The 27,917-nt window shown below is 37.9% G+C and overlaps 1 protein-coding gene across 4 annotated transcripts in view; it reads right to left on the bottom strand.

Moving 5' to 3' along the window:
• Positions 1–15,410: 15,410 nt before the first annotated feature.
• CNTLN (centlein) overlaps positions 15,411–27,917 on the bottom strand; it is a 200,038-nt gene continuing 187,531 nt past the window's right edge. For all 4 annotated transcript variants that reach the window (XR_015732281.1, XM_087886302.1, XM_034410493.3 and 1 more), the window contains one exon: positions 15,411–15,719. Coding sequence is in view for 3 of the 4 variants with exons in the window: in XM_087886302.1 (XP_087742428.1) it covers positions 15,618–15,719 (102 nt within the window). In the remaining variant the exon portion in view is untranslated. The remainder of the gene's footprint in view (positions 15,720–27,917) is intronic.

The raw sequence follows: 27,917 nt of genomic DNA, 5'->3' as shown, positions 1-27,917 counted from the left end.
CTGCCACACACCTATACTTTTCTTATTTTACCAGATGTAGAATGTGAAATGGCTCCAGGCTAATCTCCAAGCCTGTAGTCAAAGACAAGCAACTTTTATCCATCTTTCTTTTCTTACATTTTGCCCACCACAAGCCTCTTTCTAACCTCTCAAACATTCTAGGGCTGTGATGGCGAACCTATGGCACAGGTGCCACAGGTGGCACACGGAGCCATATCTGTGGGCACACGAGCGTTGCCCTACCTCAGTCCAGCACGCATGTGCGCACTGGCCAACTGACTTTCGGGCCTTCCAGGTCCACCGGAACTCGGGAAACGGGCTGTTTCCGGGCTTCCAGAGGGCCTCCAGGGGAGTGGGGAAGGCTGTTTTCACCCTCCCCAGGCTCCTAGAAAGGCTCTGGAGCCTGGGGAGAGCAAAAAAATGGACTTACCAGGCCCACCATGCCATCGCGTGCCAAAAGCGGGGGGAAGGGGGGGTCACACGCGTATGTGTGGGGGGACGGAGCGCATTGAATTATGGGTGTGGGCACGCGTGCACGCAATCCCCCCATTACCCCCGCTTTTGGCACATGACGGCAAAAAGGTTACCCATCACTGTTCTAGGGTATTATTTATAGCAATAGCACTTAGACTACAGACATACAGCTTCATAGTGTTTTATAGTGCTCACAGTCCTCTCTAAGCGGTTTACAGAGTCAGCATATTGCCCCCAACAATCTGGGTCCTCATTTTACTGACCTCGGAAGGATGGAAGGCTGAGTCAACCTTGAGCTGGTGAGACTCAAACTACCAGACTGTAGGCAGCCAATAGTCAGCAGAAGTAGCCTGCAGTACTGCATTCAAAGCACTGCACCACCATGACTCATATCCTCATATCTCTGTGTTAGCTTGCAAGCTATCTATGCAAACTATTGAATACCAAGTGATTATTTGATTGCCATATATATCATAGCCCACACAGTATTTAACACATTGTGTGGGTAGGTTATTATAGACTCATTTTTAGACTTCTTGAAAACAGAAGCTTGTTTTATAATTTTGGTATTGAGTTCTGATTGACTTGCTATGATGGACATCTACTTTCTTACACCAATATGTGATATAATTAATTATTAAAACAGAATATTATATATGTAAAATGTATAGTATTTTTGAAACAAGATGCTGTAGGCCATAAAGTAAATTCAAATCTTGCCTGTGGAATCTGTTGACAGCAAAAATTTAGAAAGCAAAAAATGTTTTTCTTCATTCTATTAAAATAGTTAATGCTTGAAGGATAGATTGCAATTGAAAAGGAAGATATGAGGCCACACTATCTATTCATCTACCCCAGTAGTGAAATCCAAATTTTTTTACTACCAGTTCTGTGGGCGTCACTTGGTGGGCATGGTGTGGCTTGGTGGGCGTGGCAGGGGAAGGATACTGCAAAATCCCCATTCCCTCACCACTTCAGGGGAAGGATATTGCAAAATCCCCATTCCCTCCCCACTCTGGGTCCAGCTAGAGGTGGTATTTGTCGGTTCTCCGAACTGCTCAAAATTTCTGCTATAGATTCTCCAGAATCTGTCAGAACCTGCTGGATTTCACCCCTGATCTACCCTCACTGAATGATGAGCAAAGATTATACAGTAGAAGCAGAAATTTTACCAAAGATTATTTAATCCCAGTGTAAGTTTTCAGCCTATGGTATTCATCTCAAAACAATAGTCTTATTCCCAGATCATTTATTCATGTAGACGAGAATTCCATATTAAGAATGTGATTCAACATGTATTGCATTATTATCTAATAATCTAAAACAACCCAACACCCTGAAGTTTGCAATGGTTTTGCTTCTAATGACAAAATATCTTCAACATTGATAGAGGCATACCCTGTTTCCTCCACAATAAGACAATAATAATAATAATAATAATAATAATAATAATAATAATAATAATCCCAATTGGGCTTTTGAGCACATGGCAGTAATGCCAAGCGCTTATTTCAGGGTTCAAAAAAATATAAAACAGGGTCTTATTTTCGCTTTGGGCTGGAGGAAGTCAAATCGTGCATTCCTTCTTTCTCCTCAAGTTTCATTCTTTTTGACATCAAAAGGTGTAGAGCATGGAAGCATATACTGTGAACTTTAAGTTGAGTTAAAAAGTTTTGGGCCATCTTTTATCTTGGGTTTTCTGCCCCTATTCCCCTCCTCTATCTCATGAAGAAAGAAGAAAGGCTGTTGTTACTTTTGTTGCATCTTGGAAATAAGCACACTATTGCACACCAAGCCTAAGGAAGAAAAAAAACGAAAAGAAGGCCTGCATTCTTTTGTGTCTCCTTAGCATTTTTCTGCTGAAACAAATGTATGATGAATTCACAGCAGGATCCAGAATAAGCATTATGAAACAATGCAGAACTAAGTAGGTATCCTATATGAAAAACCGCATTGCTTCTTCAGGATGTATGAATAATTTCTAATTAAAGTCTGCCCTCTGGTGGGAGAGGGAAAAACTGACAAATAGTGATTAAAACATAACCTCCGCTATATAAATATGAAAATAAATAAAAATTAAGATTTTTTTTTAAAGGGGGAAGATGTGATGAAATTTAGCATCGTATTCATTTTGACTCACTCCTTTCATTAGCCAAAAAAAAAGTCTTAGTTGAAATGACGACTGTTCCTTTGTACATCTCTTCACAGGTCACAATGCACGTATGGAGAACTAGTTATGTAACAGAATATATTTAGAGTAACACATTTACAAGGGACCTAGTAAACCACAGAGGCAATCCCCGAAAAGTCTGTTGGGAAATAAAATTGCCCATGAACAACCATTTGAAGATGTAGTGGTATCCTCATGCCTATATCATTTCATTTCACCAAGGGTCAGATTTTATTTTGACTCAGTATGGGCAAGGAAACTGAATAAGAAGGAAAAAGCTTGAGAAGGCTCAAGTAAAAACAAAAACTATTTCTACCCAAACATTTGTATCATTCATTTCCCCCACCCAAGATATTGTGCCCCCCCACCCTGTTGTTTTTCCAAATGGCCCTAAAAATGTGATTTTGTCGGCAGGCCCCGGGACCACAAATGGAGATAGAGCTGATCAAATGACTGATTTGATTGTATTGTTGCTGCTAAGAGGGGGGGGGGGTGGTTTTTTTTTTTAAAAAATAGGTTTTTTATATGATAGATTTTTTTAAAAATTAAAAAAATTAAAAATAATGTAATTTTTCTTTAAATTATGCATAAATAAAATAAACTAACATATTTTTCGGACTATAAGATGCACATAAATTTAGAAGAGGAAAACAAGTTTTGAGTTTTTTGAGGTTTTTTGAGGTTTTCTTGGTCCATTTCTTCCACCAAAAAAGGCCCCAAAAGCCTCAAAAACAGCCCCTAAAATGCCCCCCCAAAAAACTCAAAAACTGCCCCCAAAAGCCTCAAAAACAGGCTGAAAAAGCCCTCAAAACGGGCCAAAAAATCCTCGAAAATGGGCCAAAAAAAGTCTCGGAAATGGGCCAAAAAATGGCCTGAAAAAAGCCAAAAAAAGGCCCGAAAACAGGGTGTGCGGAGGCCAAAAAATGGCTGGTGGGTGGGCGGGGCTTTGGCAATATTCGGTCTATAAGACGCACAGACATTTTCGCCCCCTTTTGGGAGACAAAAAAGTACGTCTTATAGTCTGAAAAATATGGTATATTGTGAGTTACTTTGGAAGTCAAACCACAGTGGGATAAATACAGATAGTCCTCGACTTAGGATCACAATTGAGCCCAAAATTTCTGTTGCTAAGCGAGATAATTGTTACGTGAACTTTGCCCCATTTTACGACCTTCCCTACCTCATTTCTATTTTGATTCAACCTCTTTTTATCTTGAGATTCTTACAGTGACATCAAGCTCTTTTCAGATTATCTTTATTCTCCTGCTTGGCTGTCACGGCAGTCAGTCATGGGTAGTGGACTGGGAGCTGACCAATGGGACCGAGTCTGCTGGAAGCTAAAGCTCCGCCTCTTCCTGCTTAGCTCCAGTTTTGAGGCGAAGGGCTCCAACAGACTGATGTGTCTATAGAGAGAACAGAGAAAAGGTGAGAAGAACCCCCTCCCCATAGAGACCCCGGATATCAACCAGGGTGGGCCTGACTACCGTGACAGCGTGCAGAGAAGGGGCGTATCAGGTAAGTACAACGCCCATTTTCAAGCGCTTTACTTCCTGTAATACTAGAAAACCACAATAATTATTTACAACTGCCAATTCTGGAAAACTGATTACTTTAATCATGTCTGAGTTGGGTGTAGTGGGAAATCTTTCCAAAATGTGTTTTTTGTACTTTCCCTCTTTATTAAAACTGTTATTAAATGAGGAACATTAGCAAAATAAATGGGTTATCTTAGAACTGGTTTGCAAAGATAAATGAGGGACCATCTCTTGTCGGACACATCTACCCAACCTAGTAGAGTGGGGAGGCAAGGAATGTTGTGGGTCCCATCCCCTATGGAGATACATCTGGTGGGACCCAGAAGAAGGGCCTTCTCTGTGGTGGCTCCCTCTCTCTGTAACATCATTCCCCCAGACATTAGACTGGCCCCACTCCAACACTCTTTTGGAAGGCGCTCAAGACATGGTTCTGTCAGTGGGCCTGGGGAACCCAGAGCGGGATGAAGCCCATTAAATGGTTTGTATGAATGTGTCATGTTGCCGGAATGGAGGGTGGGGAGGTTATGATTTTACTAATTTATTATTTTATTCTTTTTATTTCTTTTATATGGTTTTTATATCTATGTAAACCACCTTGAGTCGCCATGTGCGAGTAGGTGGCAATATAAATTTTCTAAAACAAACAAACAAACAAACAAATAACTACTGGAGTACCGTACCATACAGATAATCTTTGATTTACAACCACAGGTAGTGCTTGATTTACAACAATTCATTTAGTGGCTGTTCAAAGTTACAACGGTACTGAAAAAAGTGACATGACAGTTTTTCACATGTATGACCATTGCAGCATCCCAACAGTCACATGATCAAAATCCCAACAGTCACATGATCAAAATCCCAACAGTCACATGATCAAAATGCAGACATTTGGTAGCTTACTGATATTTATGACGGCTGCAGTGTCCCAGGGTCATGTGGTCACCTTTTGTGGCCTTCTGACAAGCAAAATCAATGGGGAAATCAGATTCACTTAACAACTGGGTTACTAATTTGATAATTGCAGTACTTCACTTAACAACTGTGGCAAGAAAGGTTGTGAAATGGGGCAAAAAGTCACTTAACAATTTTTTTGGACCCAATTTTGGTCGTAAGTCGAGGACTACCTGTATTCATTCAACAACTGTCTGAAGTTGTGATGGCACTGAATGTACATCTTTTATTTTTTAAGATGTAATTGCAGCTTTCCTACCACTAGGTGGTGCATGAGGTTCATCTAATGGGAGAATACAGACAGCGTTGGTGAATGCTCTTAATTGTCCATATATTTGAAAATTTCCTTTTATAGTCCAACTTCTTGGCCTTGCCTAGGCTAATGCTACATTGAGAAAATACTCAAAAACAGATAGTACATCTCCACAGACTATTCGAAACCTGCTCCAACTTCTAGCAATTTTATTTATAGTTTTAATTATCAGAAATAAAGAACACGCAGGAAAAGACATGCTTCCTGATTCAGATGGAGTTATGTTTGCATAGCTATAGCAATACTTAGAGCCAGTTTGGACTTATGTAGGGTTTTCCAATCTTGGCAACTTTAAGATGTATGGATTGTGGTTAGGGTGCTGGGCTAGGAATTAGGAAACCTAAATTCTAGTCCTGCATGGCAAGAAAACCAAATGGGTGACTATGGTCTAGTCAGTTCCTCTGAGCGATAGGAAGTCAAAGCTAATACAGAGAGAGAGGGGGAGGGAGAGAGAAAGCTAGGCTGCATTTCTACACAGATGGCTGGAAATACAAGAGCAATATCTACCTTCTACATCAGGGGTGGGTTCTACTTACCTTTACTACCAGTTCGCATCACGCTCGCGCATGCGCAGATCACTTATGATGATGTCCAGGTCAGTGGGTGGAGCCTCCCGCCGGTTTTACTACTGGGGCAACCCACCACTGTTCTACATCTTGAAGAGCCTATTTAGGGAAGATATAGTTTTTGACCCCTTTTCGTTAGTCATGAAATGGAGAGAATAGGGGTCTAAATTCAGCCTGTTCTTCCTCTTTCATTCTTCTTGTACTGAAAAGTAACAACAATGTCCTAGGTCTAAATACAGCATTCTGTAACATCTATAAATGGAAGCTGTGGGGCAGACAAGATGGCTGCTTGAAAGCACCATCGAAGCCTTCTGTATATTCAGTGTGGTCACATAGGCGCACAAAAAGATATTGGTTCAATTGCACCTCCATTTGTATTTTTTGTACTTTCTGCCACCACCACCACTTCGTAGGATGTTGCAAACAGTATAGTACTCTTGTCTATAGGCCTCCACATCCACATCCTCATCCCCTATATCTGTTATCATTGGCCATACTGGTTAGGATCGCCAAGAATTGGTTCAACAACTTCTCAAAATCACCTCTACCTTAATTCTATCTCATCAGCTGGATGGGTTTTTCTGAAGGAAACATGGCTATATCTTTGGTCCAGTGGAGAATGTCGTTCAGAATCAAAATGACATTAAGCAAAAAACCAGAAGTTTTTCTGGTTTTCAAGGTTAGCAGAAGAATTCTTGGTTGTTTTGAGGATAGTGAAGTTTGTGTTATTATTTGTAGAGGAAAGAGGGAATGGCTTTGAAAAACAAGAAGAAGAGCTTCTACCAAGGCAATGGTCAGATAAAAGGGGCATGAGCCCAGGTCAAGAAAGTAACTTGAGAAAACTTGTCAGACTGGCCCTCATTTAGTTCTCATGAAAATAAAGCGAGGGAGGGGGAAGCACATTCAAAAATGCATGATACTCTTATTATACTGTTGGAAGAAATATCCATCTGGGTTCAGTTCCAGGTGGGGAAAAAGACACTGAAAACATGGAGACTGCTTGAAAAGATGATTTAATGATGGGTAGGACCACATGGTTTTGAGGTCCTGGGCAAAAAATAACATGAGTGTGAGAGAGAGAGACAGATTTATACCTTCTGTTGGGCTTTGAATTTGAGCTTGTATTCTGTTTCGTTGTCAGATTCCCATGGGGCCATGCAGGGGTAACTTTGTCGGTTGTCTTTTGAGTCCCAGGCTTGGTTGACTTTTGTTGGGTGATGTTGTAATGAAAGGGCTTTGAGCAATTCCTACTATGGCTCTGCCTGAAGGAGGTAGATCTTCGTTATATAGAATAGACTGGCCCAGGCCTTAATGGCCCATTGACAAAGGGTGTGTGTATGGGGGGGGATGAGTTTCTGCCTCCCTTTTAGGGGAAATATTCTGCCCTTTTAATGTTTCCTAAAATATCTCATTTTCCTAGGAGAGGCGTGGGTGCTAACTTCCTACAATACCAATTGCAATAATAGTAGTCCTGGTGTACATGGCTTTGGTTTTTGAATCTGATCTACTTTGTAGAGTTGATACTATATGATCTGGCCAAAGGAAGATTCTAAGCCAGAGAGCTAACAACATCGGCTCTTAAACCCTATATGGTTCTTGGAATAATTTCAAACTTCCTGCGTAAGAAGATCAGCTTTCTCATGAAGTGCTCTTCACCTATGTTTTGGAAGAGAATGTCCAAAAGAAAGAAAGAGAGGTGTCCGAGAAAATAAACACCTCCTACTCACTTTTACTTTGCTCACTGCTTACTTAGGTTTAGGCCACCATATACAGTATTTCTTAGATTGTCTTGGCAAAATGTTTGCAGACCCTTGATACTGAGAGTATCAAAGAATCAAAGAACTCTTTAAATGAACATGTTTTGTAAGTTGCAGAACATAAACTGTAGGACTAATATTAAAAGGGCATATTAAAATACGACAAAGGATTACAGGTTTTCTTTGTTTAATGACTGCTTGGTTTAGCATCTGTTATAATGGTGATGAAAAAGTAAGTTTACAACCATTTATGCAGGTCTGTAAAAAAAAAAGAAAAGAAAGGTGAACTAAGATTTTGAGCACAGTTATGATTTCACTTAACAACCTCTTCACTTAATGACCAAAGTTTGCTGGTCCCAACTGTGGTCACTAAACAAGTACAAGGAATAATATTATTGGATACAGGGCTAATATCCAACAGAAATAAAAACAAGTAGAAAACAAAATTTACAAAGTAGTTAATTTTATTTATCAGAAAACTGATATCCTATTCCTTATTTCATTTTTAAAAACTGTTCTTAACCAGACATAAATTAGCTATAATAATTTAGAAATGTACTATGTTGTTAAATAAATTGGTGATACAGGAACCTATTAAGAGAAGGCTTTAATTTGTTTTTTATATAAACAAATTTGATGTAAAATGGATCCTCATTACTTCTTTCTTTGGCTGGTATCTTTTTAAAATTTCACCAGGCTAATGGTGCACACAAAACTCTAGAGAGAAAGGTATCAAAGGACATGCAGTTCGGTTGGATAATTGGTCTGATCAGAATTGGTGTAAAAACAGTTTATACCTTTTCAAAAAGTTGTGGAATCTTCACTCTTGATGATCTTTGGAGAAGGTTGGAAGCTTTTTAAAGTTGAATGATATCACCGGTATCCTGTTTAAGGTTTGGAAAAAGCATGTAAACTAAATAGAAAACCCAGTCAATTATGGCATATTCAATAAGCCATGGTTAAGTAGACCATTACTTAGGACAATGTAGGAACCTAGGTAAAGTCTTTTGCTGTAATTCTCATGAATGTATGCAATTTTGGGTTCATTAACTAAGTTTGCGCAGATACCTACGACTCCTCACCAATAATACTTCCGGTTCATTTGGACGGTATCAGGCATTTTCATTGTATATTTTACCTAGCGACTTTTTTGACATGATGATAGTTATGGAAGAGTGGTCAAGCAGGTAAGAAATATGTATAAATTATTTAATGCAAACAGCAAAATTTAGAGGCTAGCAGGATTCTGTCTAAAGATAACGTGAGTGGTAGTGTGATATAACTCAAATATCTAGATTGAAAAAAAATCTAGAAATCAATATCGGAATTCTTCTAAGGGCCAATGTATATGTTCAGCACTCAAAACATGTTTGTATTTCCCCCAAAAAATAAGTTTCAGAAATTGGCTCAGATAACTTTGTTGTAACTCAGAAATATTCCATTAAAAAATAATTAAAGAAACTTTTAAAGATTCTACCAAGAAACTGATTCGGCTATTTTAGTGCACATTATGATTGGCCTGGAAGTATGTATTAATCAAGCAAGAATCTTAAAGCTGTGTAGATATCCAGACAAATTATCTAGGCAAGGTTATTTTTATGGCAAGAAAAGCAAAGTAGAGCATCAGATTGTTAGACTATGTGGGAAGCCAACAGGGAATCCAGCATGATCGCAAATCATGTTCACAGAACCGTGGGACACTGCCACTGTTGTGTTTGCAAGTTGCCAAACACCCAGATTGTGATCATGTGATGGTGAAGCTGCAACTTTGAGAATCAGTTGTAACCACCACTCGTTAAGTGCCATTGTAACTTTGAATGGTTGCTGAACAGGTTGTTAGTCAAGGACTATTTGTACTTGCTGATGATCAAATGTGCTATTAAGAACTGGTTGGTCAACAAGGGCAGATGTAGATCTGTGGGAAATCTGCCGTCCCAGATGTTAGGTTCTGTATCAACCATGACACCAAGATCACGGAGGTGGATAACTCTGGTAATTACTCCATCAATTGCAAGGCAATGCCCTAGCAATGATTGGTTACAAGTTTCTTTGTGTTGACTTGAGCTGTAGAGACAAGATGGGCTGCTGGTAGCATACCATCCATTTAACTACCTAGTCTTTCATCAGCTCCCTGATAATCATCCCCGAGATGATCTTGGGATATCTGAGATTTCTAGTTTGGGTGTCTTCGAGTTCCATGGAAGTGGAACATGGGATAGCTTGTAAATTTAGGTCTTCCAGGGTGACCATGGCTTGTTGTAAGTAATCACAGCTCCAACATACATGACAAGGCACACTTTGGATCTGTACTTTACTTTGGAGCAGATGAGATATGAATTGGATATGGAGCACGTTAATATTTATCTTTACTAGGATCAATATTCTTTATCAAATTGCACATCACACATGTAGGAGATTTTTGCATAGGGAGTCCACCACTTAAGATTGCTCCACCCAAAAGCCTAGTATATCTGGATGAATTCTAGAGGGCAGTTGACTTCTGGATTAAGAAGACAACCAGAGTACTGAACAAAATTGCTGTTGTGAGACCTTTCCCAATCATTCATCTCAAGCAGCTCTGTGGTTCACTAGGGATCTAAGGGAGATGAAACAATAACGAAAGAATTAGTAGGACCAGCCACTAGTATTTGTTTGAGCCTATACAGTGATAGACTAAGAGAGATATTTTGCCCATAAGCATGCCAGATAATTTGCTGGTGCTTTTCTGGATAAAGTTGCTTGTAACTATTGAGGTACAATAGATCTTAGACAAAGACCACAGTGATGAGCAAGGCAAGGCCTCGAATGCCATTTATGTGTTTGATCCATACGTTTCCAAGTCAGAGATAGTATTGACAGTATTGAAGGGTGTGAGCTATTGTTTCAATGGTTCCTGACTTACATTGAGAAAGGTGTTCATTATATGAGATTTTATGGCATCCTTAGAGCAGTGGTTCCCAACGTGGGGCCCACGCCCCACAGAGGGGCAATTTTATTTTTAATGGGGGCAATTTGAACCTTGTTTAAACAACTTTAATGGCCTTTTAGGCTTCCCCCATGTGAGTAAAATTCACTTTTGGAGTAAAGTAAGAATGATATGTCACGGGGTGGGGGGGGCATCAGGATTTTAGAGATGCTTAGGTGGGACATGGCCAAAAATAGGTTGGGAACCACTGCCTTAGAGGGTTAACATTTGTTGGACATTATAGTGTCCAGGGTCAGAGCTCTTTGGAATTTTATGGTGACTTCCAGAAGAAGAAATAATGAATTGAAACAATTTCATGAAAAGTCATAATGGTACAGTTTTTTGTCCAATTTTTCTACTTTAAGGTAAAGGAAACAGATTTGCAATGTCTAAATAGCATTCTCTCTTTTTCTCTTCATTTGGTCTTTTTTCCTTCATTTGACACATTTCATGTTTTGTTCTTTCCTTTTCTCTACTTCCCTTCCCAGTGCAACCTGACCCCATCTCCAACATGTGTTCTGCTGGAAGAGGAAAGAGGAGAATGGTTGTGTACTTATAGGTTTCTAAGAGTGAGAATAATTTGTGAGTGTGAGTAAGAATATTCAGTATACAGGGATCAATTATTTTTATAAATACATAACCTTTTGTGGAAATGTAGTTCTGGCAATGTGTGTGTAAATGTGCACCTGTGCATATGTTGAAGTGTGTCAGCTGGACACATTTATTAGGGAGAAGAGACTCTCTCAAACTAGTTTCAGTTGGAGTCAGCAACGTCTACCTTCAGATGTCGGCAATATCTACCTTTCTTAATCCTGAAATCTTATCATTCCTATTCTAGACAAATTTTTATTGTCATCTTTCATTTCTTTTTCTAATATAAAGGTAGAGGAGGAGAATGAACAAAAGAAACAGAAAATAATACAAGTAGTCTTCAACCATTCATTTAGTAACCAAAGCTATTATAGCACTGAAAGAAGTGATTTATGGCCATTTTTCACACTTATTTTGTTTCAAGTTTTTTATTTTACATATACATATCAATGCGTGAACAGTGGGGCCTCTGGGTGTTACACATTTTAATACAGATAAAACTAGTAATATTAATCATAGTTGTTACATTTATCCAGCTTATGTATTTCTAATAATAGTACACATTTATATTGTTATAGTCTTTCATTAAACTATTCCATGCTTCAGTATATTATTCTAATGTCAATCACCATATTATTTAAACATACATAATACCACCATTCAATTTTTAAACTTCCCTCTTGTTATTGCTTTCATTTTATTATGTAAAAATGTGTATACTAATATTCCCCCTTTCTCTTTTTTCTATCCCTATTCTAACTTTTAATCATATCACCCTTATATTAAAAGACGTTTTCTTTCTATCCAACATCTCTTGCCCACTTTGGTGCTTTGAATCCTGTTCATTTTTAACTTACCTCCTATATTTCACTCTTTGCATCTATGTGTATTAAGGTACAATCATTCATTATTTCATTGTTCAAGGTTTCAATACATGGTTCTAATACCAATCACCATATTATGTAAACATACATCATATTCTTTACAATCGTCAAATCTATAGAATTCTGATAGTAATACACATGTTTATATTAAGGTATTTTCTTTCATTATTTAATTGCTCAATGTTTCAATATATTATTCGAGTGCCAATCACAATATTATTTAACCATACTTAATAATACCATCATCCAATCTCTAGTTTTCCCATATTATTATTGCTTTTGTTTCATTATATAAAGATATATGTATAGGAATGTTCCCCAATGCTCTTATTTCTACCTAACTTCTAATCATTCCACCATTCTAAAAAAGAAGGGAAAGAAAAAGAAAAAACAAATCAAAAACAAACGAAAAAAACCCTTTCCTTTTTATCCATCATCTATTGTCCGCTTCAGTATTTTGATTCTTATTCTTTTTTTTAAACTTGCCTCCCATATTCCTCTCTTGGGTCTTTATCTCTATCTGCATCTACATCCTGGCTGTTCAATCTAGATGTTTCTCCCACCTCTACCCTCTTCCACTATCTAACTTTCAAAATATCTGCCCGGACCCCTATCTCCCTTTCAAAGTATTTTCCTGTATCTTCAATTCTCTTCTTAACTCTCTTAAAATATTTTCCCCCTAGTTTAATTCATCAGTCATTGTTATTTTTATTAATGTCTCCTCCTTGTCTTCTTCTTTTGTTCGCTGGTTCCTCGGTTCTGTTGTTTTCTCCATTCCTTCAGCTAGCTCCTCCCTTTTCTGGGCATCTTGATCTTTACTCATTGTCGCTCATATAATATTTTCCATCTTTTCCATAATCTCCTTAAATCCTTTCTCCATAATGTCCTTTGTGTTTTGAAAAATCAACACCATCTCATTCAGTTCCACTCATTTCCTCCTTATGGGGCATCTTATTTTGTTTTAAGAAGTCCCACTTTTGTCCAGTAGTCCAAGAACCATTTATTCAGACTTAAAATTGCCCTTCAAGAAGTACACACAGTTCTTTGTGTCCCATAGGTAATCAGTCAGTTCCATTTAAATAGTCCTGGGAGTTATCCAAAGTCTCTTTGAGTCTCCTTTATAGGTTCAATCTTCTAACATAACATTCAGGGGTCACTGTAATTGAATATCTTCCTGTTCTCATATTTAAATCTCCAATAGTCTTGGGGTAGTTGGATATAGCCCAGTAAGTATTTTCACAATCCTTCAAATAAGTATTCCCAGGTTTGTATATTTTCCTTTTGTCAGCAGGTGGCGCGCTCAACTTAAATTTCAGTGTTGCCACCAGTCAGTCTGATTTTAATTATTTTAATCGTAACTTTAATTGTAATTCACTTATAGAACCATTATAAGTTTTTAAAGTAAATAATTCCAGCATTTTAATATGCCTTCCCATTACCACGTCTTCATGGTTTAAGAGTCCAATTTTCTGTATTTTTAGAAGCTTATTGTTCTGCCCCAGCTACAGATCCCAAAGAACACAGCACACACAAACCCTGAACAAAATTTAGTTTACTCAAATAACACAGTTTTAGCAAATGCCGGCTGTTAATATACGTTCTTAACAGCCTGCCAGAATTCCACAGATAAGATAGTCAGAGTCTTACTGGAGTTGGCAGAAAGCCAGAAGTAAGGTTGCAGAGACATCCCAATGCGATGATTAGCGAACTAAAGTTGTTTCCTGCAGCTTGTTACAAGCTGCGTACTTTCTTAAATAGGCTAAGGGCGTGGCCAATTAGCCCCAAGCCTTGCTCTCGAGGAGACCTCCTCCTGAGGGACCACTCCTGCCTTTTGGCAGCTCTGCGTGCCCGTGCATTGAGAAGAGACTCCTCCTCTTCATGTTCTTCACTTAAAGGAGCCTCTGGAGATTCTGAAGGCCCTGACTGAATCCCTGCCTCTGGCACCACATCTTCTTCAGCCTCCTCGCTGTCCGAATCAAGCGCTGGCTGCACAGGCTGCTGGCACAGCACCACACCAGCCTCCTCATCGTTGGGATCAGCAACAATCCGTGCAGGCCACTGGTGGGCCACAACACTTATTGTTTTTCTCTCTTTAAGTCTTTTCCTTCCGGTCTGGTATTTTTCTCAGAATGCTTAATTGCCACTTTAACAAATAATTCTGAGCCAATAGTTCTAGATTATTCCTTGGGGATTAGGTTTTAAGTAAAAAGGAATCCTCTCCCCCAGTTCCAGTCATTGTTCACCTACTTCACTCTAGCACCAGTCTTAGTTGTTCCTCAGCTATCCCAGCTTCATGGCAGCCAGTTAGGCTGCCTCTTCTCTTTATTATGGTAGAGAGGAAAGAAGAATCCCAGGTCAGACAGGAGAATTGTGACTCTCCTCGACCTCACAGGGCACCCCTCTTTGCTTCACCACCACTACATGGCGGCTTTGGCTCCTTTCAGAGCCCACCAATGAGGAGAACTCGGCACCGGAGTGCGGAGACCCGCTCCTCATGTCCGATTTCATGTCAACTGGAAGCCCCCATTTTTCACTTATGACCAATGCAGCAACCCTGTGGTCATGTGATCAAAATTCAGGCTCTTGGCAACTGGCATGTATTTGACATTTGCACTACTCCAGAGTCATGTGATTACCATTTGTAACTTTCTCAACCAGCTTTCAACAAGCAAGTCAATGGAGAGTATCCAGATTCGCTTAACAACTGTATGATCCACCTAACAACTACAGTGATTCATTCAACAACTGTGACAAACAAGGTCATAAGATGGGGCAAAACTCACTTAACAACTGCCTTGCTTAGCAATGGAAATTTTAGGCTCAATTGTAGTAATAAATCAAGGATTACCTGTAATTTATTCCTAATAGAATATACTATTATTTTATAGATATACATAAAGATGACCTCAAAATAAGTTATTTGGAGAAGAAGTTTCTAAAATACAGTTAAATACTTCATTATTTTGTGGTTGAATAGATCTTTTCTATCCAACTATCATTAACATGAGTATTTCTTTTTAATAAAAATACGTTTTGAATAAAAAGTAAATTAATGGTAATCTTACTGATGATCAGGATTTGAAAAATGATACCAAATTAAAATTCATGACTTCAGAACATTTATACTGAAAATTGCAAACCTACTTTATGAATGTTTTTTACTTTATACAGTAAAAAAAATCATACTAAGGTAGTTTCGTATTTTGTTAGATTGCCAGTTTATTTTGTTCTGTATCTATCACACATTTATGAATCTATTTTGATTATTTGTATTAGTCCACATAAGTGAAGCAAATCCAGATGCTATTGAATATGATAGGTCATCTGTTTTGTGCTCCAATCCCAGGAACAGGATCCAGGGCAAAAGAAAACCCTCTTCCTTTTTAAAAGTCAGTTTATGAGCTCCTTCTAGGCTGCTCGTTTCATCAGAGAACTGTATTCTTCTGCCAGCTTCTTTTGTTCATTTAGTTTTTCCAGCACTGCATCCATTAAATACGAAGCAAAAGGAAACTGGAAGGGAAACAGAGTAAGAAAAATGATCAGTGGAGATGAAGATTTTATATATATATATATATCTCAGCTAAAAAACATTTGCTAAGTATCTTGAAGCCATTAGATTCCACTTAGTCCTGACAATGGTACTCCTGCCCGGCAACTGCGTTTCCCTAAAATGGATCCTTCTGATTAGTGTGGGTAACTGTTCCTTATCATAAAAATGATAAAAGAGCAGAATAAAATGAAAAAAAGATAAACGCCTTATTGAACAATTCATGGTTTACTGACCATGTTAATGATGTAATCTGCAAGACCAGCAGCTCTGTCATTTATCTTCAATCAGCTGATCAATATGAAGTTACAGTCATCTCTAAGGCACTTATAAGTAGACACAGCACTACAGGCTGACTGCTCTCAGGAGGGGCAGAGACAGAGCTATCAAGACAGTTCCAAGCGCTGGGGGCAAAGGCTTTCAGAGGCATCCAGTGAAACTTGTGACTCAAGGCAGAAAATAACTTCCGAGATCAAGACACAATTAGAGTATTCTAATCAAAACTCTCTCCCCTCTTCTTTTTTTGAGTAGTGACGAAAATGGAAGAAGACATATGACAAGATCCCACCCAAAGCAGAGATGGAAATATTGTAGGGGAGGGAGGGATGTGTCCCCCCCTGCCCCCCAAGCCATCATATCTCCACCCTGGCTTTATTTTATTTGAAATTCACGTTCAAGTTAGAGACAAATGTGATTCACAAGGTGGTTGTAACAGAAATGAAGATTTTAACTATGACTAGTCTTCAGCTCACTTCAGTAAATGAACCTTCTATGAACAGTCCGCCAACAGGTTCTCTAAATTTCTACCACATCGGCCCAACAATTACTGTAAACACAGAAAACGGACAGGCAATTTCCCAAATGGTCCCTGAACTATGTTTGTGAGAATATAAGAAACGGTAACCATAGCAGACAAAAAGAGGGAAAGACATTTCTTTCTCTGCAGGTTGTGATATGGGAATCTCAAATGCTGTGGCAGAGGTAACAAGAAGCAGCTTAACTTGCACATTAAGCAATAATGGAAAAATCAATCAGTTGAAAAAATTGGTTGGACTGAGAGAGATGCAAGTTTTGTGTAACAGGAACTTAGAATAAACAAGTAACTTGAGATATGCAAGGAGACAGGAGACTGCACAAGGCCCTCTGCTGATACTGCCATCCCAGTATGGCACTGGCAGCAACCTTTTGCTAACAAGCTACTTTTGCTAAGAAGCTAGTAAGCCCAGAAAAGGCTTCTGAATGAGAGATGTCTGACTCCTGCCCAGGGCAAATGGTAGCCATGTTGGATTTTCACAATTGTATTATTTGATGTCATCTTGACAAAATCACAATGAAGCCACAAGGCGCGTGTGTCTATATTTATACTCGGTAATATCAAAATGTTTTCTTGATATTCTATATAAGAAAACTTAGATATTTAGGGAAATTTGTATTTCTATGTTATGCCTGGGCTTGGAAAAAATAAATTTGATTTTTTTCCCCCCCTTGTGTATTCTAACATTTAACTCCTGTTTTGTGATTCTTTTTACTTGCAGGGAGTTTTTTTGTTATGACTTACTAAATTTCAAATGTACTAGTGAAGCCGCAAAATTGGGTTTTCTGTCCTAACAGAATCAATTTGATGAATTTAAATCTCTATTTGTAGGCGTCTTCTGTTAAATTGGGGAAAAAGCCTTGGGTTTAGAGATGGTTTTTGAATTTGATCAACTCTATAATATTCAAGCACAGCTAGCCTCAGCAATGTGAGGGGGGGAAATCTTTTTGTCATCTTTAAATACCCAAACATAAATAAAGCAGTATCATAAAATCAGGTGTTTTTTAAAAAAATGTTCCTATTTATTTATGTTTTAAAATGTGAAGTTATAAAGTACATGTTCTTCTGCATTTAGTTCCCATTCTCTATTCCTCCTTCAGGCTCTGTTTTCTGAAGTCTCTCAAACTTGTTTTGTGCTATGTAGGTCTCCATTTACTTTTGATATATCTATTACCGTATTTTTAGTGTTTTCTATTAGATGAATGTATTATTCCACCACTGTCTTGGGCTTGTGATCATTCTATACTTTGCTTGCTGTTCATCACGTTGTAAGGCTGCTTTGTCACTGTAAAATGATTTTTAAAGAGCTGTTTCTATCTTAATCATTCAGTGCAATCAAGGATAACAGGCATTTGAAATGTTGCAGACATCTTATACATTTATCAGTTTCTGGGACCTGTTCTTATCTAGTTCACTTTTTAGACACACCTTTGCAGTCTTCATCTTCTACTGAAGCCTGTCACATTTTTAATTAATAGTCAAGTAATGTATTGCCATTTTTCTTCTTCCTTCTGAACATGGTGCCCATTGAACATCTTTGGTTGTACTGGCTGAGGATTGGGTAAATTGAAATCCATCTTGCGCATATCAAATTAGGAAAATTTACCCATACAAACTAAAGATGGTTTCTCCTTTTCAACACTCACCTGGAGTGTTCCAAGTTGAACCAAACTTGCATTCTGCAACATGAAAGCATGAACATTGAACACTTTTTTTGTTCTCTTGCTTTTCACCCTAAAGGCATAAATATATGCAGGGTGATAGGCCTTGTTAACTGCACCCTCCGTTTTTAAATCCTAATATTAAACAGTAGAAGCAATGATTTGACGACAACATTTTGGTCAGCCTGGCTGTACAGAAACCCAGGAAAAAGCAATAATAGCACCATAGGTCTGTTCTTGAAGCTTCTCTTTCCAATTAACAAGCACAGTTCATATTTATGTATCTAACAGCAAAACTCAACCTACCACTAAAGAAACATTCTCTTTGCACTTAGCATGCAACCTGAAAGGTCAACATCAACAAAACCATGTGCAATCCCAAGTCAAAGTTCAAGAAACAAAAAACAACACAACCTTCACATTTTACAACCTGAAACTCATCAGCGCTAGTAGAGATACTTGTGCAACTCATGCGATAGCTATCCCCATGCAAAATAAAGTATAACCCAAAAAAGAACAATAGAGGTACGATATTTTCGGAGGATAAGACGCACCTTTTTCCCCCCTAAAAGGGAGTGAAAAAATTTAGGTGCGTCTTATAAACTGAATGTAGCCCCGCCCACCCACTGGCCCCCACCCTTTGGCCTCTGCCTCGCAGCAGTTATCTCTTGCAAGCAAACAGCAAGAAAAAACAGCTCCTTTCAGCTTCAGCACAGCCTAATTAGCACAAGATGATTAGATGGCCTCCTGACTCTCAGCTGATTTGCTCTCAGTTGTTTTGCACAGGGCTCTGCTGCTTGCTGCAAAGAGGTAAACTGCTGGAGCAGATTTTTTTTCCTTGTGCTACTCAAGCTATGCTGAAAACGAAACTGAAAGTAAAGCAGGCTGTTTGCTGCAACGAGGCAAAATTAAGTAGAGGCAGAGGGAGATTTTTTTTTTCTTCTTTTTCCTCACCAAAAAAGGTAGGTGCAAACAATGGGCAATTTAGGGCAAAGGAGGAGAGTTCAAACACAAAAGAAAAAAAGGAGAAAGGAAAAGGCAAAAATAAAAATGGGAAGGGAGAAAAAGAAATGAAAGAGAAAGATGTTATACATATTTAGAATTGAAATATGAATAGTAGTAAGAAATAAATGGGAAATCATGATTGTAAAAATGAAATGAATAATAATTGGAATATTTGTCTTTGTATTTTTGAAATCTAAACAATGATAAGTTTTTATTTTTTTATAGAAATATGAATAAGTATAAACTGTAACAATTGAAATACCTTTAATGGTATATGGTGGTGAAAGTAAAAAGGATTAAGTTGTAGCTTGGATATCAGCTAGAACATTTTAAAATTTAATTAGGGAAATTGTAACGATTTAAATATTTTTAATTATATATTGTGATGAAAGTAGAAATGATTAAGTTGTGATTTGGAGGATTATATGGGCTAAACTATTTGGGAGTTTAAGATGTGAAAATGAGTAACATAAGGGGAAAGTTATATTTAACTAGGGAATTGTAATAATTGAGATACTATTAATTGTATATTATGTTGAAAGCAGAAATGGTTACATTGTGGTTTGGAAGAATATATGGGGAAAATTATTTGGTTTATTATTATTGGTAAATATAATTAATTGATTGGTAAGAAATTGGATTGCATGGAAATAATTGGAATATTCATGTTCATATTGATTAATATACAAAAAAGATAATTAATTTTAAAATGTTTAATTTGTATTAAACAATTGTAATATTACATAATTAACCAATGTGAGGATGGAAATAAAAATAGATGACAATGGGAAGGGGTATAATATAGAATAGAAGGGAAAAATTGAGTTTGATTAAGATTAGAGATGAGGATGAAGGGTAATATTGATTTTTTAAAAAAATAGATGAGGAATAAATATGTCAAAAAGGAAATATAGAAATTGTAAATTTAATTGAAATGACTAAACACTGTTTAAATTTGTGAACCGGCCAAATACTCTGTTCAAAGAAAATACATTGTATGTTTGTATGTGTGTTTGTCTAAAAAATTAAAAAAAAAACTTTTTATAAAAAACAAAAAACAAAAAAGGTAGGTGCGTCTTATACTCCGAAAAATACGGTAATCCAATCCAGGAAATCCTAACTTCCTCACAATAACAATAGCAGCAACAAAAGTTATCAGGTATATGGTAAAGCAAAAGCAATCTCAGTTGGCTAATTTTGGGACTGGCTATTTAGAGTAACCTCTGTATGCAGATGCAGGTCCTGCCTCATCTTATAAAATCTGGCCTTAACAACATCATCTGTCTTTGAGCGTATTCTTAACAATTGTTGCTGCTCCCTCTCCTTATTTTCTCAACCAGAATGACCCCATCATATTATTATTGCTCTGGAAAACAAAAACCCAGATTTTTAAAAACAGCAAATCAAACGTGGGACTCCAGATTCAAAGCAATGCTCTTGAATCTGCCGTTTTTCTTCCAGAACTAAGAGAAAACTCTCAGGACGTAGCTATTTCCTTTCAAGCACAAACCATGTTTTATATCTTTGTTGATATAATTATTGGAATCTGATTTTTTTAAAAAAAAAAATACAATTGTTCCTTAAAATATTGAAAGGTACATTCCAGCAGTAGGCATATTTTACCTATTTAAATATTACGCTATAAAAGGAAATATTTTAACTAAACAATAACATTTTTTCAGCTTAAATACTTGAGAGCTCTTTGTAAGCAGTGGTTCTGTGGAATGCACAATTCGCATGAAATCCTAGTTTCCACCAAAGCAAATGATGTGTAAGTGCTATATTCTGACTTGAAGTGCTATGAATGTAAGCAAAAATTAATTGCATGGTGAAATGCTGTAAGGCATTTGTTTTGAAAATGCGCTGAGATGTAACAATTAATGGTATAAATACCTATTTATACAGCTGTATGTTTAGGACCAAGATATATGTATTTTAAATAATATCCATAACAATACATTTGCCTGCAAGCTTACTATTACACGACTTGCGCCATGAAAGGAAACTGATGTGGGAGCTGGGAAGGGGAAAAGCTGGAGAGAGTCAGAAGATCAAGTGACAGACGCCAAACCAAAGAGTTGGCTTATAGGCAGCTGTCTGAATGAAGCGACAGTTTGACAGCTATTGAGGGTCAAGTGGTTATTCATTTTAAAAATCGTATTAAAGGCTGTTCAAGAAAATAATACAGGAAATTCTCATGTTAGGAAAGAAAAATACAACAAGATACCCAAATAAGTGGCAGAAGAAAGGCAGGCACGGTTTCAGTCTTGTTTTAAAAAGATGTTAAGTCAGGGAATAAAAGAAAGGGCAAGTTTTCAATGAAGAGGATAATGCCTCGTGCAGATTTTCTTCAGAGAAGGATGACTGCTGGTTGTTCCGTATTGGGAAATCTGAGATCATTCACGGCAGGAACTGCAGAAGGATGCACTTTCAAATACTTTCTTGATACGCAGAGAAGAGGGAACAGAGCAGGAAGGGAAGGCCTCTCTGGTTCTTCTATTTCGCTACCCCTTGCCTTGCAGCTTGACCAGATATCAAGATATTTGACAGATTAATTTGACTGATGACAAGTCGTTTTAAGTCCATCAGAGATTAGTCTTCAGAGTCTTCCATTTGAATTAAAATCTGAAAGTCAGTAAATATTCCTTTCCTATGCTCTGGTATGACCATTTAATGTGTGTTTATTTGGTGAGCAATTTGTCACTGCTCTCTGCTTTACACTTACGTCCTGTTTATTCAGCTAATTTTTTGTGTCATGATGTATAATCCCTTTTCATCAGACATGTTGATGTAGAGCTCAGATTACATTACAGTACATTACAAGCCCAAAGCTATGAAAAACAGTTTTACTCAAGTCTGTGACAGCTTTGAAGTTAATGGTGCTTGCATTATGTAATAGATCCTTCATGATCTACCTATCATGATGGTTTTAAACTTCCTTTAATGTAAGGATGCTGGAAGCTTTCCTCTCTGGAGTTCACAAGAGCAAGACCTCTTGAGAAAAGACACAGACATCAGAAAGGCAACTACTAATGTTTTGCTAGCAAATGTTTTCAGTGACAGCAAAGTCCACTAGGAGATTATTAAATCTCTCCTGGCAGCTAGAGTGAGATGCAAATAAAAATCAAGCCAAGGGCTAACAATGAGCTCTGTCTAGAGAATTGTGAAAAGTCTCTGTCCACCATGTTTCTACTAATTGGAGCAGGACCTAAGGAGGCAATTGAAAAAGTACGCAGCAATCTTCCAATTGTATTGGTAGCAGCTGAAAGGGAATACTAGTACAGCAGGGGTATCAAACCCACACTGTCACATCGTCACATGACGTATCGGGACTTTCCACCCCTTTGCTAAACCAGGGATGGGCATGGCCAGCATGTTACACATCTGGCCCACGGGCCGTGAGTTTGACACCCCTGTAGTACAGGGTTAAACTAAAGGACAATTCTTAAGATGGCTGGTCTGCACCTCTGTCTAGCTGCAGTCTGTAGTAATCAGCAAAACTGAGCAACTATTTTAAACATAAAAGAATTTCACAGCCAATGCATTTTAAATAGGGTCAACATTTTTGGGAGGTATTATGTGGTCAATGTAAAATAGTCAAGAAAGACCCACAAATATTAGTACTTTAAATACAAAATAGGGTTGAAACAGGACAAAAGAATGTAATAGTGGGTTATTCCCCTAACCTCAACTATGAGTGAAACCTCAACACACAGTTTCACTCAATTTATTTATAAAAGTATGGTACATAAATAACAAACTAAGCAAGATGTGTTTAGCTGGGAAGGATAACAGGCTTATTGAAGTAAGTATATATGTATTTTATTCCCTATAAATTTCTAAGGCTGTGTGTCATAGCACAGATCTTCCAGTTCTATGTGTTTCTTTCATTTAGAATTGTTCGCTTCCTTTCATGTTAGGCCATCATATTCATTAATTTGGTTTTTCTTGAAACGTACCGGTACATGAGTACTGTCACACAGTCCCAGATTGATGGCTATAGCTGCCATTGCTTTACTCTTTTTCCTATTTATGTGCCTTTATCCTCTTTCGTCACTGTGAGCATATTTTAAATATAGCAACCATTTTGCTGCTGCAGCCATGCTCTAGCTATATTCCATTCTGATCCAATTAAGATGACGTATGATATGATTGCTCTATAACATAATTGAAAGGTCTAATTCACGGCTATCAAACTCGCCATCCGCAGGCCAGATGCGTCACGCACTGGTCACGCCCATGCCCGGTTTAGCGAAGGGAGAAAAAAGTCGTGATACATCACGTGACATTGCTGGGACGACACGAGTTTAATACCCCTGGTCTAATTATATGCAATAATCATTGGAGGAAGAGTTTACTTATCCAGACAGAATGTTCAGTTCCAAACAAAAGCAGGATAGCACATTCAGGGCGCCTCCACTTGGTCTGGAAGGCGCTGCTTCCTAGGGAGAACATCACAACAAGGAAGAAATGAGCCTAGCCCCTTTTTTATGATTGTGATAGGGTCCTAAAAAAGGGAGTGGAAGCTGTTTGTTTTTTAGAGGCCCTCTGCTTTAATTCCCACCCTTAAATTATGCAAAACAGACTACAATGAAAAAAGGACTTTTTTTTTTTTATTCTACCTTTCTGGTAAAGATACTGTGTTACCAGATTCCTTTTATGGAAGATTGGGTGGTTGATGGACGTTGTTTTTACCCTATTCTCAAGACAAAATGTTTTACATATTCTCCACCTGACTGTACCTATACCACCTATTCTATAATTATCAGATGAAACTCTTTTTTTACTCCTTTCTTCCTCACTCCAAATCCCTTTTCTCTTTAAGATAATACTCCTGAGAACCTTGTTATTTATCTTTATGACTTGTTTTGGAAATCTCTTTTCGGTGTGTCTGAACAGCAAGATAAAAACCACACAAACATATATATCGATATTGGTATATCTGTTCAGCAGTTATCGGAGATATATTTGCTCACCAACATATTATTATTAACAACTGCAATAGGTGGCAAATTCAATCCCCTTCAGTATCAACTTCAGTATAAAATTCAAGTGGAAATGGAATCTACACCAGAGGTGAGGTGTGGCCTGCTTTATTATTATCCTCCTGGGGAATCTTTAAATGACAATAAAGAACAACTAGTGTTCACATGAAACTGCTCCCTCCCAAATTCTAATGTAGCACTAAAACGGTGCATGTCAGCAATAAAAATAAAATGTCTATGACATTTTAAATGTTATCATACTGTCACAGTGGAATAAAATTAGCTTGAAAAATGATCTAAAGGGATGTGATGCTGTTCATTTATGTACAACAGCAACAGCAGCAGTTTCCCTGTGTTCATAAAGGTTTCTCCATTAAATTTACCTCCAGTCAATAATTAGGAGTCCACAAATAAACCTAGGCAATTAAATCAATACTGTTGGGCAATTATGTTCCAGAGGCCAGGCTTGATGTCACAAGAAGACACTATATCAAACTTCAGAATTAAGTGATCTCATGTACTTTGCTGCAAGGCATTTTGTAAGGAAAAAAAGAAAGGGTGGTAGGGGAACAGAGAGAGAGCCCAGCATATCACAAAGCTGATGTGAATGTGTAAATGTTTTGAATGAGTTATGTTAAATCATAGAGAGAGGCTCTGATTTTTTTTCAGCTTCTTACTGAGTGTGTAGTCCCCACAGAAAAAGCAAGAAGTCCCTTCCCAGACAGCCCTTGCCAGGAACATAAGATGATTCTTGCTCTCTAGAAAAAAGGGCTGATGCATACTGTAAAGCCTCTCAACATATCATCATGTCACCCTTATTTTCATGAATATATTTTAAAAATTAGCTCCTTCAGATTCCTCCTCATGCCATTTTATTCTTATTCAGGTCTGTTTCTTAGGAAATACTTTTCTTTATGTAAGGAACTAAACTGTTTTCATTTTCCTATGGCAAGCCACAATAAGGTCAATTTAAAGGCTGTAAAATGAAATAAAATGTGAACAGTATTTATTTGCAAAGATTAGAAGCCTAAACAAAGTTAGAAGTCATCCTTAAACTCAGTTCTCTCCAAAATTTGCATTTGTGATTATGGGAAATAAAATCAAATACAATCAAAAATTTAGCACACACTTACTTTGGAGTAAGCTCTATTGAATTCAGTTGGACAATCTAAAAGTTTTTGCTATGGTGAGAAGCAGTGGTGAAATCCAATTTTTTTTACTACCGGTTCTGTGGACGTGGCTTGGTGGGCGTGGCAGGGGAAGGATACTGCAAAATCTCTATTCCCACCCCACTCCAGGGAAAGAATACTGCAAAATCCCCATTCCCTCCCCACTCGGAGGCCAGCCAGAGGTGGTATTTGCTGGTCCTCCAAACTACTCAAAATTTCTGCTACCAGTTCTCTAGAACCTGTCAGAACCTGCTGGATTTCACCCCGGTGAGAAGTTCAAAATAATATGATAGAGAGTGCCCCTTGTATCAGAACAGATCCAGATGCCTCATACTCAAATACTGGTGCAAATGTAATTCTGGATAACTAAGAATCTTGGTTAAAAGATAGAACAAACAAAATGAGAGCATTGCCCTACATCCAGTGGTGGGATTCAAATTCTTTTACTACTGATTCTGTGGGTGTGGCATGGCTTGGTGGGCATGGCAGGGGAAGGATACTGTAAAATCTCCATTCCCTCCCCACTCCAGGGGAAGGTTACTGCAAAATCTCCATTTCATCTCTATCAGCTGGGACTTAGGAGGCAGAGAATAGATGGAGAGGGGTGAGTCAGAGGTGGTATTTACCGGTTCTCCGAACTACTCAAAATTTCCACTACCGGTTCTCCAGAACTGGTCAGAACCTGCTGAATACCACCTCTGCCTACATCGCCCTTTTTTCCCCCTTATATCATTTCCAAAGCATAGAAACCAGATCACAAGAAATAATTTACACTCTACTTTACACTGAGCCAATCAGATTCCACTTGGAATATTGTGACCAGGCACCACAATTCAAACATGACCAGGCCTTATTCGAGCAAGTTCAGAGGGCTTGTTCATCAAGATGGTGAAAATCTGGAAACCAATCACTATGGGGGATTCACAGCTAAAGAATCACAGCTTTCAAAAAAGTTGACTGAGAAGATAAAACAATTTTCAAATATCTGAAAATATTGTCACATAGGAGAGGATGTGGATTTATCATCTGTTGCTCTAGAACAAACAGATTGAAACTGCAAGGAGGTAGATTCAGGGTAAACAAGAGGAGGAACTTCCTGACTACATAAATAAAAATATTGCCTGACAAAGTAGTAACTTCTCCATTGGAGGTTTCTAAACAGAGGGCGAGTAGTAAGCCTTCAAAGATATTCTGAGTAGGAAGTTGATCATCTTTCCAAGTTTAAGGTTCTATTAAATATCACTACATCAGCATCAATGTTACCCCTAATAAGTTCTTTCTTGGAGCCCAAAGCTTATTTAGCATTAGCCATTGTAAACATTGGTGACAACTGAGTAGTAATACAGAGTAAAGTTAGAGCATAGTGATAATCTGTATGCTAAGCAACTAAGGAAGCTGATTTGTTCCTGGTACCTGATCCAAATATCTTAACCATAATGAAGAGTAATCAAGAGTTACATGTGAATCAATTTTAGAATGCAATTGTACAATTGGTATTTCCAGTTGAAGTCACATTAGCAGAATTTGTTGACAATCAAGTTATTGACACTTCTTTAGCAAAAATATTTTGATAATAAATAGCAGCCGTAATATAAGATTCGACTATAAATTTTCAATTAAGTAAACATGTCCTCTACCCTCATCTGGCTGATAAAAAACAGCTTTATACTGGTCACCACTGCTTATTCGTAATTCCTGAGCAGAAACAATGTTGATGCCATCAGCGTACTAAGTATCAAGATGTTTGTCACGAGCATATTTAAAAGCACTTGCCTTTCAGACTCGACCGCCCCATTAACAAAATGAAAATGAAAAATGCATTACAGTCGACAGAAGTTTGAAAAATCCAGTTTATGTTGTCAGCCATCTTGAAACAAAAGCTGCCTCGCTATGACGAGAAAAGCAGGCTCTCACCTGCCAATAAGCTGCCCTTGATCACTTACAAGAGGGGTGCCTCCCAGCAGACTGTGTGTGTATTAAAAAAAAAGACTTGAAAGAGAAGAAAAAGTATCACACAGGTCACAGCAGCGGTCTCAATGGACCCCTCAGGGATTTCAACTAGTCTCAGCCTTGTCATCCTCTATGCAGCTTTCCACTCTGCCCAGAAAATGTCGATAGGAAAATGTTTGAGGGGCCTCTGGTGGAAATTTTTTCATTCTTTCTGCATTGACAGGATGCCAAATCAATATTTACTTCCCACTAACAAGCTGCTTGAGGTCTCAGTAGAAAATATTGTAGAGAATGCGGGAAGACATGGTAATAAACAGCTGTCTGGCTGTGAGGAAAACATGAATTGACTGGAAACAGGTCCATAGTAAAAGGTCACTGAAACCCATGAACTCCTCAGGTGTCCATATCAACTACTAACTTTAAAGGCACATAATAAAAAAATCTCTTTTTTAAAAAGACAGATGAGAGAATGGATCTTTTTCTTTCCACCAAGGATACAGATGGGCTCAATAATTTAATTAATACATTTGCCTGTATCCCTAGATGTTTTAGTTTCTATCTGTAAAGTTAGCTCAAA

Source organism: Pantherophis guttatus, chromosome 2 (assembly GCF_059756535.1).
Source record: "Pantherophis guttatus breed Tessera chromosome 2, ASM5975653v1, whole genome shotgun sequence".
NCBI lineage: Eukaryota > Metazoa > Chordata > Lepidosauria > Squamata > Colubridae > Pantherophis > Pantherophis guttatus.
The sequence above is the reverse complement of the archived record's forward strand: the minus strand, read 5'-3'. Positions and strand labels throughout refer to the sequence as shown.